General features: G+C 30.7%; 1 protein-coding gene across 3 annotated transcripts in view; it reads left to right on the top strand.

Annotated features, from left to right (window-relative positions):
- Window positions 1-20674, top strand: part of LOC139095611 (zwei Ig domain protein zig-8-like) — a 74102-nt gene that overhangs the window by 2066 nt on the left and 51362 nt on the right. For 2 of the 3 annotated variants that reach the window (XM_070646998.1, XM_070647000.1), the window contains exon 2: window positions 10139-10900. In XM_070646998.1, coding sequence (XP_070503099.1) covers window positions 10822-10900 — 79 coding nt within the window. In that variant the 5' untranslated portion in view covers window positions 10139-10821. The remainder of the gene's footprint in view (window positions 1-10138; window positions 10901-20674) is intronic. The other variant, XM_070646999.1, reaches the window with a different exon arrangement.

Below are 20674 nucleotides of genomic sequence, written 5' to 3' on the forward strand. Positions count from 1 at the left end.
GATGTACTTTTTTTATACAGTTTCACATGATATATTGAGATGAGATCAGTTTCAATTTGGAAGATTAGTGTACTCTCTCTTTTTTTTGTGCAAGAGTTGCTGAATAAATCATTGAATGATGTCGAGATAAATTTATGAGGGTTGAAATTTATTATGGATAAAATGCATAAAAATCCATAAATTTGCATTATGGATTAAAATTGATGAAATTTTAGATGCTACATCAACAAACTATAATTTTTGGACTTAATAATGCAGTTGTAGCGTGATTGGACAGTTGATGTTTAGTTCTATTGTATTTTAGTTCACTCAGGTTGTTTCCTTTACAAGCCATAAATAGCACAATACGAAAAACCGTATATTTTGCAGGAAAAAGGTCCATATCAGCCGTTACGATCCACCAGGGCAACTTCGCATTTTACCATTAATACGGATATATAGCGGTGTCCTAGTGGATACGGTGTGCTTTTTGCTTCAACGAATAAGAATGGAATAGAAATATATAATTTAAATAGAAATTCCTCTATTATTAAAATAATGTATATTTAATACTATTTCCTTGTTTAAAAGCTCTTCCTACTCGTAGAGCATTTTCTTGAAATTAATGCAAATTTAACATTAATTCAAAACTTTGATGAAAGCTTAAGGTTGACGCTTCTCTTTCATTAAATATTTTTAGAAATTTAGCAGGATTTTAATAACTAAATTCTACATACATGCCCGAAATTCCCACGTCATGTAAAAAACGGAAGGTAGAATCACTAGGCCAGCTTGACTCCAGTGTGGGGCTGGATTTTGCCGAATCTAATGCAAATCAAATTCACGCTGGCCTCTAGACACTTATTCCCAAATTTTGTACATGGAGTATTTTTCAGGACAATGAAAAAAAAAATAAACTTTAGCTATTCGAATCTTGAAGATCCAGAGCTTTTTTTTCGTATGCTTCTCAGGGCTACTTACTTACTTCCTTGGCGAAGGCGCACGGGGGCCCATTGCCGCATTCAGAATTCGTCGAAAGCTGAATCTGTCTTTGGATAACTTCTTCCAGTTTCTAATTCCTAGCAGTCTCAGGGCTAATGAAGGATTATTTAATTTGGGTTTGCCATGTCACCACACTCAAGCCTAAATAGACTTGCAATTTTTAGTGGAGTTCGTCATTCTCAAAATATTAATTCATGATATTATTTAATCAAATTCAACAAGAGTATCCACAAACAATGCATATATTTTGTTAAAAAGCAGCCTTAGAAATCAAAATGTTTACAAAATTTTACTCTTTCTATTATGAAGAATTTCCTTCCAAATATTGAACATTCATATAATACCCACAATTATGTAATATAATTTTCCTAGAAAATAAACAATCAATTTAATATTTTATTGTTTTCAATAACAATGGTTAGAAATTTTCTCGGATAAATTTACATATAATGTGCCACATTGTAGAAACTTTTTTACACAAACTTCTGTCTGTTATTTTAAAACTTTCTTTTTTTTCTCCCATTCACAAAAAAACAATAAAAGAATTCTTATTCAAACAGGCAATAATATGCCGCTAGCTATTGACAACTGATGTTCCATTTCCTCTCTCATTCTGCTCTGCCTGCTTGTTATCAAATTTCGCACAATTTTTTGAAAGGAACATTTTTTTTATATCGATATCAAAATAATGCAAAATATTTATCTTTGAACGACTGTAACATGACAACTGAAAAGTTTATAAATAATTTATTAACAGATATACAATGGAAATGTTATCTTTTTTGCGGAAATTTGTTGAATGATTTTGAAATGAGATGTCAATATTTATAACAGGGATCATTGTTTTCAGTCAATGGATGAATGGTTTATAAAACTCGAATAAATGTGTTACTTTAAAGACGATAATTCGTTCAAGGTGGGATGTTTTGGGTTGTATGAAATTCAGGGGTGTAGCCAAAAATTAGTTATGGACGGAAAGGATTTGAAAATTTCTTACAATTTTAAGGGAGGATTTGGGATTTTCTTCCACAAAAAACCAAAGCTACTTGATACATTTAGTCCAAAAATGAGAAGTTTTGATCCATTCCAGAATATGCCACCGATATAACTTTTAGAATTACGATCTGCAATAAAATTAGCACGATGTGTACTGAAACTCTAGCTTAATCCATTAATTTTTAACATTATTCTAAACAATTCTAAAAAGCACAAATTGGTTAATCGATCAAAACTACAGGGGCAACAGCTGATTTCTCAGTAAATACTAATACCTACCTCTAGTCAAGGTAGTTGGTATCATACTAGGTGTACCAACTATCCAAAGGTATACCGTAAGGTTAAGGTGGCAATCTGCTGTATTTTTGCCGGGACGCTGCAAGTTTTTAACCTAATTTAAATAGTTATTTGAATATTAAGACATAAAATAGTCCAAAAGAACACCAATAGTGCCAAAATTAGAAATCCCGATTTTTTTCAAAAGTGTCCTGATATTTAAAATCCTCTGGCCACCTTACGTAAGGAATGCATCAAATAGAAGTGTAGGGATAGGTGTAAAGATAGGTATAGATATGGTACATAATGGTAAATAATGACAAATAATCAGAAACAGACCCAAAATCATCGTGACTCTGATTTGATGCCGAATCCAATTTAAATCACACAACATGACAGAGTCACGCCAGCCTGATGCCGAATTTTGGATCAATTACTATCTTATTAACCATTTTAAACTAGACTCAACTCAAAATGTCAATAATTTCAACAACTTAATCTGAAAATACTCAAGCAAAATTGAAATAATTTCAAATTACTCTCATTTAATCATCACAGCAGGCAGTATAAAAAGTACAGAAACAATTTCAATAGAAGAACATTTCAAGAAAAGTCTTCAAGCAAACAACCTGAAAGAATAAAAGTCATTTATTTATCAAAACATCAGTAACGTTGAAGGAGAAGTAAAAGAAACATCAGATTAGATTCGCTTGAATGAAAGAAAAAAAAAAACTTTCAAGGTTGTTAAAACTTTAAGCGAGAAAAGCGAAAGAAGATATAAGAAAGTAAAAGGATCAAATTTGATAACGTGAAACCATTCAATTGATATTTTCTCCTTATACTCTTTTTCACATTCATGACAATGAAGCAAGCTCATTACACTTTCTTCAATTGTCATAAAAACGTGGTTGCATATATGTCTTTATCCTTTAAGAAATTCAACTTGAGATAGGAGAAATAATAATAAAAAATTTCCATTTGTTTTTCATCACGACTTTTTTTTTTTTTGTTCTTGTCAGACGTGACAAATCTATTTTTCATATAACTTTTCTTAGATAAGGCAATTGATAATGACATGTAAGTAGTTGGGATTTTGGAAAATGGGGATAAGAATTTTTGGGAATTTGACAAGATTTAAGTGCGTGTCTGAGATTGTGGAATTGCTAACTTTACTTACTTACTTCGCTGGTCATACAGATCAGTTGTGATCCATGACCTCCCACAGGAGTCGCCTGAAGCTGGCTCTATCGCTGAATTTCACTTTCCAATTTCCGATACCACACGTGGAATTGCTAAAGTCAGGAAAAATCTCAATAATGCACGACTGATTCGAATATTATGTAATTATCAATCCAGATCTCAGGCTATAAAGCTGACAAACTTCTAAATTCTGAATTAAATCCAGCATCATCAACTAAAGCAACAAATACCCAGATTACCATTAATTCGCTAAATAATTAGTCCTAAAAGTAGACCTAAACATGAATTTAAATTTTAATTTAATCAAAACCCCCCAATTACCCTAAAAAGTGCCCAACCCTTGTCTCAATTTATCATCCAATTCAACATAAAAAATTCGTTTTCCTTCACTTCAGTCTCAATGTTTTCAATTGTAGGATCAGAAAGTTGAAAAGGCAATTGATTTCTTCTATTTATTTTCACTTCTACACTGACATAGACAGGGGATAGAAGCTTGATGGAAAGTTAAGATGTCTTTTTAATAATAAAAAGAGAGATAACCTTTTTTTAATGAAGATTGCTTCAAAGTTTTTGAAATAAAAGATTAATCAGGTAATTCTGAGTTGAGATAAAAAGTTGAATTGAATTTTATATGAAGTCAGTCAACTTGATGATGTCCTTTTGGGTATAACGCGATTCCTACCCAAATCCAGCAACTTAATGAATTTGTTTCCCCTGCTCAGTCGACATCCAGCTCTGAATTCTTAAGCGACGTTCCAAAAAAGCCATAAAGTAACAATTTGCTGCAATGAGACATTTGAGAATTAGTCAGAATCATCCGCAATTTATATAAAAGAAGAATCTGCAATTTATAACAACAATAAAGCAAATTAACAAAATTGATAAAAATTATCCCCCTTGAAATTGTATATGTGTGTGCCTCTTCATACCATCGGATATACGTTTCAGTATAAAAAAAAGATGAAGAAAAATGTTTGGTTGTCATCGATTTTTCATATGGCCTATAATTTCTTATTTTTAGATATATAGGAAAATATGCTATGATGAAAAAAAAAAGTTCTCTTGCTTGAATAATATCGGCTTTTACAAGTACCATATGCTGTTAACAGGCAATGGACTTTTGTGTACAATTTTCACAGCTTTTATCGATATTGGATCGATTTTTTTTTTTTTTGGTAGGAAAAAGGGTCAATATTAAATGCTAAAATTAAAGCATAGAAATATGGTGGAGAAAAAATTATTGAATATTTTTAGTTCCGAACATATACAGGAACAGGACTTTTCAATTTGATATTCAATAGAAAGGTTGATTTTCTGAGAATTTCCCATTGAATTTCATAAAACATCAACAAAGGATTCCTTTGTGAAATTTTTCAATTGAATTTATAAAAGTATATCCGGAATTGGAATCCAGCAATACCCGGAAAGCACACGACGTAGAAATGACATCAAATCCGGTTTCATTCCGGCTTGATTCTAGCCGGTTGCTGGATTTCATGGAATTTGATCTGAATTAAGGGTTAAGTTAGTGTAGTACCAAATGCTGAGCTTTATCAACGACGTGTGCATCTCGGGGTACATTTTATCACATAATTGGATATCTATGCGTCATACAAAGAAATTAATGCATTCAAATGTACAGAATGCTTTGCATAACAGTGACAAAGTTGTATGAGAGGTATATATAGTAAATTGAGCTGAAAATTTAATTAATTCGATGTTTTATGTCTCTAAACTGATTGAATTTCATTGTAAATTTGCAAAATCCTAAATTTCTATGTTCAGCCGGATCGGACATAATCCCCTCTCAACTCAAAACTCTTAAAACAATTTTTTTCCTCTATAACATAAAAGAGCATTAGCTAATTGGATACACAGACATCCAAATGGCAAAAAATGTAGACGTAAAATTTAATTAACATTCTAGACGACAGAGAAATAAAAAAACAGGAGTTTTACGTAATAGCTAGGATGTATTATGTCACTAGACATAACTATTTTTAAAATGAAATTTTATCCCACTTAAAATTCATTTTTCACCTTTAATGTTTTTATATTTTTAAACTTTTTTCCTGCTCATCCTACACTTATGGATAGAGCATGATGAAATTTATTTACATAAAACAAAAAAATAAAGAGTTTTGTGAGAGAGACGACAACAAAATTGATGATATGTTTGCTGGCAAAATATAAACAATTTTGAATAAAATTGAGGAAATTGCAAATGCTTTTTCCGTCTATGTTTATAAAGTCAATATTTAGCTGTAATGAAATAAATTTGCTTAGTTGAGCATCAATGAAATTATTTGATCTAGTCACGCGAAATTGCTTAATTAAATTTGATACATTTTTAGATGTTTGAAGAGTTTTTTAGTTTGTGCAAATTTGCCATGTCAATGAGATTAGGACGAGTTTGAGTGGATTGTTGATCTCCTTAAAAAATAGTGCACCAGAAATGCTTGAAAATGCCATAAATCGTATATCAAGTGCAATTTCATTTGAGGTTATACACCAAGGTTTGCCAAAGTATGCCAGGTATTCCAAGGTATGCCTAGGTATGCCAGGTATTCCAAGGTATGCCTAGGTATGTCAGGTATTCCAAGGTATGCCTAGGTATGTCAGGTATTTCAAGGTATGCCTAGGTATGTCAGGTATTCCAAGGTATTCTTAGGTATGTCAGGTATTCCAAGGTATGTCAGATATGTCTAGGTATGCCAGGTATTCAAAGGTATGCCAGGTATTCGAAGGTATTCTTAGGTATATTAGGTATTCCAAGGTATGCCAAAGTTTGCCTGATATGCCAAGTTATACCGCGAAAAACTAAAAAGTTACCAATCAGTGCCTTAAACAGTGAACATTTTAAATTATAGCTTCAAAATCATTTAACGCCTTGTTTAATACACACATTCATTGCAAGTCATAAATTGTATGCATTTAGTTACCAAAAGCAGCTTTTTGAAAGCATTCATTAAATTTTGTAATTTTGACGTAATAAAGAAGTCAAGATAAAGATCTATTTTGAATCGACATTGAAACATTTTTCCGACTTGTTAAATGCTAAGTTTTGTAATTTACTAAATTTGTTGATTTAGTTTTCCAAGAATATATTAATTAATATTTATTTCTGAAGCACTTGATGATATGTGACTTGATGGTGTACTCAGCATTTACTTCAATTTAATTACATGAAGCATCTCGACAAGTTAATACACTTGAATTCTAACTTATAAAAGCAATCATGAAAGTTAATTTTAGAAACTATTTCAAATAGAAAATTTAGAATTATTTCTTTGTTACTTCATGTGGAACTTTCAAGGTTTTATGGGGAAATTCATGCAAATTTAAAATTTTTTTAAGGTGTGACAGTTGCATGGAAGTATGCGAATATTTGCGGGCAATTGTCGAACTCTAATGTTTGTTCCAAAAAGGGGAGTTTGATCCTCAAGCCTCCCCATCCTTGAAAGTGCTTCAAACCCGCTTTTACCTCCACTCAAATAAGTTCATTTATGCTGCTATGGCTGCTTGTTGGGCAATCCAAAAAATTCCAATAATTATTAAACAGAATTAGAAATAATATGAAAATATCCAAAAATAAGAATTCATTTCCTATTCTATGTCTAATTGCATAAAAAATTCCAGGAATCATTAGAAATTTTCTCAAGCGCCTGAAGCCATACTTATACGCTCGTGTTGATTTATTTCCTAATTAATTTTGTTATTCATAGATTTTTTTTTCATGACAGCACATAAGCACGCATAATTGCTCGTCTCTAATGAGAATTAATGTTGTCATGTCAATTGATTAGTACATTTCTTGCTTTTAATGATGTCATTAGATCAGTGCACTATGGGCCAGAATTAAAAATTCTTTCAAAAATTATTTCTGTTGCTTTTATGATAGTCCCTATATTACTCTATATAATGGTTGTCAAAATAGTTTCCAACTCGACAGCATGTAGGAGAAATAGCACTTTGAAGTTAGTATGTCGCCCATTTTCAAGTATCATTTAAATTGATCTCGCCGATTACTGTATTGATGAATCTTTTCGAAACTTTTTTTGTTTATTAGCTTAATATAGATACTTAATTTTGAGATATAAAAAATTTCCCAGATATCGGAAAATTATGTGAAAAACTTAATTTTTCTTGAAAACCACGTGGTCACAACACTTCCGTTTGTCTAGCTCATTCCTAGTAGAATTTTATATTCTTAATTGTTCTTTATATTAAAGATATTATAATAATCTACAACTTTTGTGAACATATTGTATAGTTTTGTCTAAGTTCTGATAGTGAAAAAATAGCTTTTTCCCAAAAAACTTCAATTTTCGACAAAAATCGCTCTAGCGCTTCAGGGCTATATATGGTAGTGGAATTTTATTTCAGATTTTGAAAGCTCTCTGTTATTACTATCAAACAAAGCAATAAAATAAGAGTGCGTTCTCTTGGCAAAAGGCACTTTTTTGGCTCTGAAAGTCCCATGTCACGCACTCCTCATATAGAAAAATATTCATAAAAATTTTGAATTCAAATTAAATTTATTAGTTATAGTCTAGATTGATAGACCTATTCAAGACGCATATTTTGAGTATAAATATGTCATGTTTTGGTCCAGTTTTATGGGCAAAATTTCAAAATTTCGATTTTTACTAAAATTTTTGAGAAAAAATAACTTTTTTTTCGAACTCAATGAAACTTGTTCAAATTTTTTAAAAGTTGTATTTTTATGTGTATAACAACTTTTGTTCAGCAAGTTCTCATAAATATTTGATTTTCGGCCTGAAATTTTGAAAAAACTTAAAAAAATCCTAATTTTTGGGTATTTTTGAACAAATGTTAAGAAATCTTATCAAATGTCAATTTTTAACATGACATTATTGACTAACTTTATGTTTTCGAGGATGATCTTTCATTTTCCGATGAGAAACATATAGGTTTTCATATAAAAATGTTCTAAAAAATGACTTTATGTAGTTCGAGCAAGGAGATCAAAATATTCAAATTCACTTTTTCATAGCTAAAACTATTCAGATGACATTAAAACTTTCTGAATTCATTTATTATTGTAATATTGACTAATTTATGGCTAGTTGTGGTAGTAATAACAGCTATTTGATCAGATTTTAGTAATTTTAGCAATTGAAATTCAACAAATAATTTTTTTAATATTGCATACCAAAACCAGCAATAAATTAGTTAATATTACAATAATAAATGAATTCAGAAAGTTTTAATGTCATCTGAATAGTTTTAGCTATGAAAAAGTGAATTTGAATATTTTGATCTCCTTGCTCGAACTACATAAAGTCATTTTTTAGAACATTTTTATATGAAAACCTATATGTTTCTCATCGGAAAATGAAAGATCATCCTCGAAAACATAAAGTTAGTCAATAATGTCATGTTAAAAATTGACATTTGATAAGATTTCTTAACATTTGTTCAAAAAATACCCAAAAATTAGGATTTTTTTAAGTTTTTTCAAAATTTCAGGCCGAAAATCAAATATTTATGAGAACTTGCTGAACAAAAGTTGTTATACACATAAAAATACAACTTTTAAAAAAATTTGAACAAGTTTCATTGAGTTCGAAAAAAAAAGTTATTTTTTTCTCAAAAATTTTAGTAAAAATCGAAATTTTGAAATTTTGCCCATAAAACTGGACCAAAACATGACATATTTATACTCAAAATATGCGTCTTGAATAGGTCTATCAATCTAGACTATAACTAATAAATTTAATTTGAATTCAAAATTTTTATGAATATTTTTCTATATGAGGAGTGCGTGACATGGGACTTTCAGAGCCAAAAAAGTGCCTTTTGCCAAGAGAACGCACTCTTATTTTATTGCTTTGTTTGATAGTAATAACAGAGAGCTTTCAAAATCTGAAATAAAATTCCACTACCATATATAGCCCTGAAGCGCTAGAGCGATTTTTGTCGAAAAATTGAAGTTTTTTTGGGAAAAAGCTATTTTTTCACTATCAGAACTTAGACAAAACTATACAATATGTTCACAAAAGTTGTAGATTATTATAATATCTTTAATATAAAGAACAATTAAGAATATAAAATTCTACTAGGAATGAGCTAGACAAACGGAAGTGTTGTGACCACGTGGTTTTCAAGAAAAATTAAGTTTTTCACATAATTTTCCGATATCTGGGAAATTTTTTTATATCTCAAAATTAAGTATCTATATTAAGCTAATAAACAAAAAAAGTTTCGAAAAGATTCATCAATACAGTAATCGGCGAGATCAATTTAAATGATACTTGAAAATGGGCGACATACTAACTTCAAAGTGCTATTTCTCCTACATGCTGTCGAGTTGGAAACTATTTTGACAACCATTATATAGAGTAATATAGGGACTATCATAAAAGCAACAGAAATAATTTTTGAAAGAATTTTTAATTCTGGCCCATAGTGCAGTGGTTCTTAAGCTTTTCAGTAGACGACATAGAAGTGTGTGACATGTTTGATATTGCGGTGCCAGAGGTTGCTGTTGACTCGGATTTTGTATGGAAAAGTTGATTCGACTTCATGTAAGATTTGAGTCGACTTCAAGCTCTGCTCAATTGTGTGTCGCTGCATTGTACATTCATAAATTGAATTAGTCGTAAGAACTAGCCTGACATGACTTTCTAACCTTCAAATTTTTTGTTTATTCCCCCAAAAGGCATTCAACTATATCATTAAGCTGAATTAGAGAAAATTGCCATAAACATGTGTAAAGCATAATGAGAAATTTAGTGAAATGAACTGTATATTAATTTACATTAGAAGAAGAGCTTTAACCCAATTAATTAAGTGTCATGGGGAATTAAATCATCTTGAAAAATAAATGAAAATAAAATTTATGTGAAATTGAAGAAAAACATGCGAAAAAGACTCAATCATTGAACAATTTATGACAGTTGAAGAATATGAAGTTCTCAATATGCATAAAGTACATCAATCATATCCCATAATGTGTTGATGATTTAATGTATTTGATAAATATAAATATGTGTGGAATATAAATAAGTGAATAGATGTGTTCACATCTGGAATAAATTAATTCGTCATGAACATGTTACATGAATATATCGATAATCGTACAACAAGCTGCTGCTAAAATCCTTCTATATGATCACATTTTCAGCCGAATACGTGAAGCCATAAAGAATATTGAGAGAGCAAAAGAAAAAAAAAAGTTTCTACGTGAAGGTTTATCAGTCATACAAATTCATCGCAGACATCAATTTATCCATCGTGTAGACAATTCCATTCCGTCAGCTACACCAACTGTTTTTGATACGATAATAAAGGAAGGTGTACATATACATATAAGAAGGCAAGAAACAAGTGTGATTTAAACATATGCTACAGAATATTTTGAGAAAATTCAGCAACATGCCGACATGTTTAATCATATTATTTTTCCTGATATTAAATTCAGGTAAGTGATACTGATACTTTACATATTTTTCCATTAAACTGAACATTTTAATATATACTTTTGTACATGTCAAAATTTTTCGGTCTTCATCGTCACTTTTTTGTGCCATTTATTAAATGATATGTAAGCGAACAAGGTGTGCTTGCATAAAAAAAAGACAAGCATTACGTAAGGTTGGGTTCTGTATCATTAAACTTGATATGCAGGTTGATAATGTTTGACTAGAACATTTTTCATGGATAATTAGATCCAATGTATTACTTAATCAAAATATTTGTTACATCAAGACAGCAATGGTGAAAATTGATGATGCTTGTAACTTACATTGTGGACTAGTCTAATGCTTAATTTATACAGGGCAGTCAATGGGAATTTTATTGTAGTTGGGGATTTTTAATTAAATTCTTTTTGATTTTGATGATTATTGTGAAATATTTAAGTAAGTCCATTTAAGTAAATGGATTCAACGAAGGTAAAATTTTACCCTTTTAGAGATTAAATTTTAAAAAAAATTTAGAGCTAGTAAAATTTGATTGGAATTTATAGTTCATTTAATATGCTTTATGTACCTAACTCTTCATCCTTTTATAATCCAGAATTTGAAATATTTTAATGGATTCTTAGAAATCCTTTTCAAAAAATTTCCTCTTTTTAATCCTTTTAATTTAAATTGAGATAATTTAATTAAAATATTTAAATACCAATTTTCATTTAAAATATTCTTAATGAAGAGGATAGGAAGGATAGGGGGACTAAGATCTGAATTAGATAATTGAGAATTTGACATAAATTTTAGGAATAAACCACATCAAAGCTTGAATTTTACATGAATTTCAAATGAGTTTTAGTAGAAACTTTTCATGCAAATATTCTCGAGTGTAACAGGCTGCAATTATTCGACCTTATGTATGTCTAGTTATAAATTTGACATATGCATGTGGAACTTGACATGAAATATTGAATTGAAAACTAGACATGTAAATAGTTGACTAGTCGCAGTGTGCTCCACATGGGATTGCTACAAAATTACTTGTGAGCCGTTATGGTACACAAAATTCATTGCTGCACCATTGAATCAGGGGTGTATCCAGGCAAGGGGTGTTTTGGGATCAAAATTTTCTAATTTCATATAGTTTTTTTGTGATAAAAACCCCAAAAACCCTTCGTTTTTCATTATAAAAATTTCAAACACCCCTGAAAAAAGTACGGCAACACCCAGGGGCGTAGCCAGGGGGTAGGGAGTCATTAGAAGCACAGAACCCCATCCGAGAATTTAAAATAATTTTCAAAATTTCAATTATTTTGTAAAGTTTTTGAAAAAACGTAAAACGATCGATTCCCCCTAGTAAAATTGCCTGCCTACACCCCTGCACTAAACCCTAAAATTTTCAAATTTTAAACTTAAACCTCAACAAGAATTTAATTTTGCAATGTTTGAACAAAAATTAATCCAACTCATATAGAATGCCGCCATGATTAACCACATAATTTGTTTCATATTAATTCAGTAAATTATATTAATTTAATGGTTAAAACTTTTTTAATTTCCAAAATATATGAAAGCTACCACAATAAACTTTTTTTAAAAGATTTTTCTCATCGAATTTATGATTTTTTTATTGCAAATAAACTTTTTAAAATTATTATTATTAAATTAAAAAAATTCTCTTATTAAAAACTTTATCAATGCAGCATTATTTATCGTTTTGAAACAAAAAAAAGTTCCATAAATAAAGTGAGCAGTTGTAATAATTTTACTGTTGGGATAACACAATAAACTACACCCCTGCACTAAACCCTAAAATTTTCAAATTTTAAACTTAAACCTCAACAAGAATTTAATTTTGCAATGTTTGAACAAAAATTAATCCAACTCATATAGAATGCCGCCATGATTAACCACATAATTTGTTTCATATTAATTCAGTAAATTATATTAATTTAATGGTTAAAACTTTTTTAATTTCCAAAATATATGAAAGCTACCACAATAAACTTTTTTAAAAGATTTTTCTCATCGAATTTATGATTTTTTTATTGCAAATAAACTTTTTAAAATTATTATTATTAAATTAAAAAAATTCTCTTATTAAAAACTTTATCAATGCAGCATTATTTATCGTTTTGAAACAAAAAAAAGTTCCATAAATAAAGTGAGCAGTTGTAATAATTTTACTGTTGGGATAACACAATAAATCTGTTAGATTATTTCATATAAAAATTATTTTTAAAGTTTTTCCTTATTGCAATGGAAAATTTAAATAGTTTTAAGACAGGACAGACAGAAAATTTAAATTTTTTAGTTATTTATTCATGAATTTAAATAGCAAAGTGGTTTTGTCTGAAGGAAATTGAGTTGGAAATTCTGATTTCTGTTATTTCTGGTCATGCTGCATATGTGGGTAGTTTTGGTATATACCTTATAAGACACACGTGTGATGCTTGATGTACTGGAATTATTATGTGGATTACCAAAATAGGAAATTACTTTTTGATATTCTTGAATATTAACTTATGCATAAGATTTATGAATTTTTGTAAATCTGTAGCTTCAAATTAAAACTCTCCACTTATTAACAGTTTGCTGCTTACATAATTAAAAGCATCCAATTAATATGCACTCCATTAATTATGACATCGCAATTACATCGGGTTTGCTGTAAACCACAATCTGAAATTTAACATAACGCAATCTATATTAAATTAAACACAGTAAATATTTAAATGTCAAATAATCAATATTTTTATACCATAAATATGATACCTTTATTATTTGACCTTATCGGATTCCAAAAATAATATTTAGTGATACAAAATATAAATAAATAAGTACCTAAAAAAACAGCATCAATGGAGCGGAATTAAAGTATTTTCTCAATGAATTCCAAAAATAACCTGTAGAACAATCTCGTCTGTGAAGTATATCAAAACAAAATTCATGAAATAACATAAGAAGGAACCTCGCCTTTAATATTTATTATTGATCATTTTTAGCTGTCTGCTCAATTGAAATAAGAATCAAGGAGAAAGACAAGTCAAAATATCAAATTTATTAATATTTATGGTTCGGTTAGGTACCGAAGACTTGCATTTCCTGCGTTTTAGAAGTCCAGAACCAAAGTTGTCACATATCAATTTTCTTTCAAAGTGCAAAACTCTATCACATACATTGCCTGCAGAAAGTCAAAGAAATTTGCCGTATTGTAAGCTTGCCTTGGTATTCCCTTTTGAAAAGCAAGCCTACAAGGAACCACATTTCTTTCTTTCCTAAAGGTAATGTCTAGTCAAAGACAAAAGCTACCATGATACAGCTAAGTACCTTTCCAAGGCTGACAATCCCACATGACTGCAGTTCATGAACCATAAAATGGAATTGTTGGCTTCATCTTATTTTTCGTCCAAGGCTGCAAGCCTGCAATTTTTAACTGTGTCTTATATTTTGTCTAAGGCTTCACGCCTTAGACAGTTTCAGACAAACCCTATCAATTTTAAACCTGAACAAATCGACTGTTGTCTAGGTTAGTACAATGTCATTTACAAACCTTTTTTATTTCCTAAAATGAGAAAAGGGATTATCCGTCAGGCTAAATAAAATGTCTGTTATTCATCTTTAGGTTTGATAGAAAGCGGCATTCATTCATTCATAAATCTCTCCATTATTATAATAACTTTTCAGCAGCAAAAAATTGTATTATTGATATATTAATATTCGAAGGAATAATATGTTTGGGTTTGCAAAACGATTATTATCCATTTTGATGACTGCTATGAGGAAATACGAGGAATTTTACTGTCTGGTTATCATGGGGTGGATTGTGGCTATAGGTACGGCTAGTGGGGAGTAGAGAGGGGTTGAAATTTGGTTCCGAAGTGCCATATTGGCTCATGATTTTGTTACAAATTGTCACGGCAAGGAGAGGGCACCTAAAATCGCTATTTTAAGCTTTACAAAATTTCCGAATATTCCCACAGTAAATCCAAAGTTTAATTCAAGATTTAAATTCACAGATTTGAAAATATGAAAATTCAAAGACCCAGCATGGATTTAAGGGCTCCAGATGAATTGGCAATAGAACACCCACCTCAAAATGTGCAATCAAACATTCAATTTTCTTATCATAAAATCACCAAATTGAATAGAATATCCCAAGTCAGCTGCCTTTCATGATTTCCTTTCCAATTTTCCTTCAAAAAAAGGTAAAAATATGCGCCATTACCCATCATTTACTTATCTTTCATGCCATTTAGACATCTCATTTTGCAATAATCCAGTGTAAAAAGATGAGAAGCAGGCAAGAAAAAAAAATGACAAATAAAATTGAACATAAAGAGCAGCAGTAAGAGACGAAAGAAGGAAATCAATTTGTATTTTATTGGTTTTTAATGTGCCATTGATGGCTTCTCTCGACGAAATTTAAGGGTGATATTATTATAACACAAAAGGTGTGCAATTTTCTTCCATTTATCTGTGTAATTTTGTATAATATTAAGCCGTAAATTGCCAAAATCATTTTTCATTTTTTTCCGACTTTTTTTTTTTTTGTTTTATTATATCGACAGAATCCGTTGAATCGCAGAGGGAGTTCACATTCATCCAGTGAATTTTTTTGAAAAGGGTACATTGGTGCGGGATGGAAAGCAAAAAAGTATAAAATGCGGCAGATCGGTTTTTTTACATTCAGTATAAAAATTGGCTTAAATTCTTCAGAGATTTAATTCTTTTTTGCTTTTGAGATAGGAAAATTAATGTTTCTATTTTGTTCAGGAACTTTGAAGTTGGTGTGCTGATTGCATCAGAGAGCGAATTAATGGAAAAGTTCTTTTCTTTCTAATCAATCAATCTTAAGCAATCCTTTATCAATATTTGAATTTGTTTGGAGTTTTATAATGTTGGAGTAGTTGGAAATGAGGTTGACAGATGCTTACAATAGTTTTTTGTTTTTAACCCGGGTGGCACAAGACACATTCGTGTCAATTCTCCACAGTTTTCCAGGAAAAATGTAACTAGCCGTCACATAGCCGTATAATTAGGGCGGCCATCCATACACATATTGGAATTTTTGACAAATTTTTAACATTTTTCTTTTGAAGATCCGGGTGCAAGCCCAGGACTGAAAATATTTTTTCCGGAATTTCCATTATTTTTTGCACTTTTTTGGAAGTTTCTATCCAAATGTAACAATTTTTTTGAATATTAAGACTCAAAGCAGTCCAAAAGAACCCAATAGTGCCAAACTTAGTAGTGTCCCGATTTTTTGCGAAAATCTTCTGGTCACCCTTCGAAAGAGCTCTATGCCATAACGATAATATGACGACATACTTGTACCCTAAAATAGGTTAAATTGGGTTAGTCTTGTCAAAAGAAGACCAGATGAAACCTCAATATTAGAATTGACAACTGGTGACTTTCTGGATGGAAGGAGATCTCCAGGTAGGCCAAAGAGCTCATGGGATTACTGTGTGACTCTACATAACATGCTGGATTGTTCGGGTATCATTCTCAGTTCAAAAGCTTTTCACTTTAAACATTAAATTGCATTTTTGTATTCATTTCAAGATAGAAAGTCATTTACTTATTACGGAACGCTTTTAGAGGGAATTTGTTGAGCTTTTATTACTGCAAGGTAGGGGAGGCGAGGGAGTGTCTAAACTTTCCTCCGGAAGTAAAAACACCAGCTTCCAAAAATTAAATACCAGATTATTTAAAATATTTTCAATATTTCAATCGACACTTTCTCACAAAATACCAATAACTGTCATCCTTAAAAGCCATCAATCATCCTGTCAAAAATCTCAAAAAATTCTGAAAACTTTTATAAAATTTTCTTTCGCAAAAATGTCCAAAGAATTCCAACAAAAACTCAAATTGTACGCAAATATTTCAATCAAATAAGAAAGAAATGTCATAATTAAAACAATGAAAATCAAGAAGAATTAATGAAAAAGTATTTCAGATTTCATTAAAAACTCGGCTAAAGGAAAAAAAAAACTTTTTGCATTGCTCAAAAAACTTCCTCGAGCCTTAAAATTGTCTGTTGTGTCAATTCATGGATTTACATGCTGTGCAAAAAGAGAAAATATGTAAATTTTAAGCCACCAAAATTGGATGACGAGGACACCTTATGAGTCTCAATTCAATTACTGTTTTGAGATATTCGTTTCCCTTCTCTAATCCAATTATTGGCATCATACAGAAGAATTTGTCAAACACACGAGGACTTGAAAATTGGAATTTTTTTTGCTTTTTTCATCCCCATTCATTCAGATTTTCTTTTTGGGTCTGAGAAATGGAATGAATAGAATAAAAAAAAAGGAAATCTTTAGCAGCTGAATAAACATGAATCCTTATTACAAATGAATGTTATATATATATTTTCTCTCAGAGGTGTCTTGATGCTCACACTACATTCAATTCTTCTTCTTTTGCCGGTGAAGGAAAAAAAGCAGCAGCATACTAAATTTGCATTTAGGATCAGCTCAACAAACAAAAGAATAAGAAAGACAGAAACAGAATAAAGTCTTATCGATTTTTCTCATTCTTTTGCCTTCTTCCATCGTTTCGCATCAAATGCGTATAAATTTTGTGCTGAATATATATTTGTGAACAAAACGAGAAGAAAAAGTAAAGTCGAAGACAGGAAAATTTTTGTCTTCCGCCCTACGGTCATATCTATATTTGTGTATATACAGTTCTATAATGTACGACATTGACGGCTACGACTGCTAAAAAATTGGTGTGAAAGACTTTTTTTTGGCGGGAAAAATGTGGGGAGCGCATTTATAACAAGCGGAAGCATGCATTTTGTGATATCAAAAATTAATGTACTGGAAGATGATGAAATTTTTCATGCATGCAGAATAGGAAGAGTGGAGTCATTTTTCATATAAAAAGAATAAGAAGTCACAAAAATTTTAGATTTGAGTAGTCTAGAAGGAAAAATTTAGTTCAAGGATATCCTCGTCATACCTCACTAACAGATTTAAGTATATCCATTAATCCTTCCAACAAATGTCATGCAATTGAATGACATGAATATAATTTTACAGTCCAAGGTCACTGGATAGACAAAACGATAAAATAACATTAATGAAAGTCTCAACATTTTAACATGGCAGGTTTGGATAGATGGACAGACAAGATAAATAGATATTTGTTTAGGTAGATCAAAAGATAAATGAATCGGCACATAGTCAGACATGGACAAAAAAAATGAGAACTTGATGAAAATGGAAGCAATAATGAAAACAAACAAGGCACCGATGAGAGATTTAAAATTGATTAGACTTTCATCTACATGCAAAAATCAGACGAGTAGACAAAACTGTAATTCAGTCTAATCTCGTACCAAGAATCTCCGTTTAAAATTAATGCACATAAAGATTCATAGTCGCCTACCACAAAACAGTCGAAATGAATGAATGAACAAAAAAAATTACGTTTTTTATTCAATGTTTGTTGCCACTGTGCGTCTTGCCCAGTAACATTTTCATCTGTCTGAAGAATTTCACTTCATTCCGCTTGTGTGTCTTGATATTTCATTCTCACTACTCGCTAAAAGGCTGAATATATTTTGCTTTTCTTTTCCGCTCGCTTTTCTTTAATATACATTTTCAGTCAGTCTCAATGGATTCATAAATGAATAAATGAGAACGCCCTACGCAACATGGTTTTCTCATCGCAAAATGCTTCCGACACAAAAAAAAATATATGTATATGCGAGGCAAAATGGATGGAATATTTCTACAAATGAGAAATGTAATTTAGGCCAAGGTTTAGTCAGATCAATTTCTTGGTAATTGAAGAATATTAATTTTGCATGGCTCTATCTTTCATGTTTTTCGTGCATGTACGGGAAAGCCAATTTGCAGAATTGCTTGATTATTTAATGAGAGGGGCTCTAATATTTCAGTTCATTAAAACAGTCTGTAGTTCTCTCAGGTGAATTTCATTAGACTTTATTCGTGTACTGTTCTCGGAACAGGAATAGCTATGGAGATAAGTCAAAAATGAAATTATATGTGAAATTTTCCTTCTGTTTCATATTGGCTTTATGCATATGTAAAGTTGATTATTTGTAGAGTTACGGGCATACTTTCCGGAAGGCACATTATGTTGAATGGCATAAATCTAGCGCTAAGATGGTAAAAACGCCTCTCAAATAAGCAAAAAGTTCGCTTTTAGGTACCGTAATGCTCTTTCTGCATTATGAAAGCATACTCTTTGCTTGTTAAGGGCTGGGACCAAATTCCAGCCTCAGGACGAATTTTTTTGACATTTTCAAGATAGTATGATTTTCATGTCTGTTGTTCCAGGCATTTAGAATGTACTCGGGATTTAATTAGGAATGAAATGCGATATCTGATGTCTGATCTGAAAGAAACATTTTTATTAGCGATCTGAATAGCAAATTTATTCAATTATAGAGCCATATGGACACAGATTAGCAGGTTTTGAAATCTCAAACTAGAAAGTTGGTTTATTATGATTAGAAGCTCAAGCAAGACTCAATCAAGACAATGAAATAACTCGAAAATTATAAGTCGATTAATTGATCCAAAATCGGGCACCTCGCAATCGTGACTCTGGCATGATTCCATATTTTAAAACGAATTCGGTAACAAGTTAGAGTCACGTCGACTTGAAGCCGGATTTTCGATTGATTAACCGATTTGTGACATTCGAGTGAATTCCAAAATCATTTCAATTTTCTATTACGTTGAACCTTAAACGTCGTACGCGTGTTCGTCCAAATGAAGGCAATTAAATGAAGAATAAGAAGTATTGTGAATTTTCTTGAGCCGTTTCTAAGTTACTTATACTCTTTTGATGGAGTAAATTACTTGAAAATATTTTATTTGCAGAAAATCAGAGCTAGAAGTCGGCTTGAATTTTATGTGGAGTCAAGTCGACTTGAGTCGACTCTTCGATACAAAATTTGAAACGGATTCTACTTACTTTTGCGAGCATGCTCATTTGTATGAAAAAAGCATGTTTTGAGTATTCTGATTAATGAGTATGCTCTTTGTATGTTAGAACTAGAATCAAATTTCGTTCATTTTTGAGCTCTTTTAAATATCTGTAAATTTAAATTATCTAATAAACAGAATTTAAAGTATTAAATATTGATAAATTGCTACATAATTTTAATGCTCCAAATTCTATGAATATTCTTATTCAAAAATGTCTTCGTATACCCCAAATGGTCCGAAAAATTGTCACATTTTTCTCGAAAGAAGAATAAGAAGTAACAAAAAATATAAAATTTATTCAAACCTTTCCACAAAATTCGTATCTTATTTTCTTCTTCCAACACTCATTTATTGTTCCCAAGCATCCAATCTCTCTCTTTTTTTACGTACATCAACCAAACAAATATATTTTATTTCATTTACATCATCACATCACATTTTACATGTAAAACGAGTAAAGGAAACGAAAATGTTCCTCCTTTAATTTCTATGCTGTATTTTTTTGTCTTCTTTCCTACTCTTATATATTTTTTGTGATAAATACGCGTATGCTTGACATTCTATCACGTTTCATTCGTTATCAGCAGTAATGACTACATCATTATACATGTCTTTCCTTTTACATGCATTGTTTTCACTTTAAGATAGGGATAGGAAAGATGGAATTTTTCTGTTATATCCGTTTCTATTCTGGTATTGTAGTGTAGGGGTTCTACGTGTGAGAAAATCACGCTCTCATCGAGTTTATTAAGGAACGAAAGCGAAAAAGTTTCTAAGAAGGTAAATTTAATTATGAGATAAAAA

Source organism: Chironomus tepperi, unplaced genomic scaffold (genome assembly GCF_022539635.2).
Source record: "Chironomus tepperi strain 1889 unplaced genomic scaffold, CSIRO-AGI_Ctep_v1 contig_367, whole genome shotgun sequence".
Lineage (NCBI taxonomy): Eukaryota > Metazoa > Arthropoda > Insecta > Diptera > Chironomidae > Chironomus > Chironomus tepperi.